The sequence below is a fragment of the Haliaeetus leucocephalus genome, unplaced genomic scaffold (assembly GCF_000737465.1).
Source record: "Haliaeetus leucocephalus isolate CR32 unplaced genomic scaffold, Haliaeetus_leucocephalus-4.0 Scaffold76, whole genome shotgun sequence".
Lineage (NCBI taxonomy): Eukaryota > Metazoa > Chordata > Aves > Accipitriformes > Accipitridae > Haliaeetus > Haliaeetus leucocephalus.
The window spans coordinates 2,652,998-2,653,255 of record NW_010972512.1 but is presented as its reverse complement, the minus strand read 5'-3'; the positions used below and the strand labels follow the sequence as shown (position 1 = coordinate 2,653,255).

The 258-nt window shown below is 70.2% G+C and overlaps 1 protein-coding gene across 1 annotated transcript in view; it reads left to right on the top strand.

Moving 5' to 3' along the window:
- The first annotated feature begins 15 nt into the window (after window positions 1-15).
- PRRX1 (paired related homeobox 1) overlaps window positions 16-258 on the top strand; it is a 39,104-nt gene continuing 38,861 nt past the window's right edge. The window contains exon 1 of the mRNA XM_010581503.1: window positions 16-206. Within this exon, the coding sequence (XP_010579805.1) occupies window positions 107-206 (100 nt within the window). The 5' untranslated portion in view covers window positions 16-106. The remainder of the gene's footprint in view (window positions 207-258) is intronic.

The window sequence follows — 258 nt, the reverse complement described above, 5'->3', positions numbered from 1 at the left end:
GCCCTTTTGGCCCCCCCCCCCCGCCGCCCCCGCCGGCCTGGACAATTTACAAGCCAAGAAGAACTTCTCCGTGAGTCACCTGCTGGACCTGGAAGAGGCGGGCGACATGGTGGCCGCCCAGGCGGACGAGGGCGGCGGAGAACCCGGTCGGAGCTTGTTGGAGTCCCCCGGGCTGACCAGCGGCAGCGATACCCCGCAGCAGGACAGTAAGTGCGGGGGGACACCCCCCCCCAACCTCCTTCCATCCCTCCCCGGGGC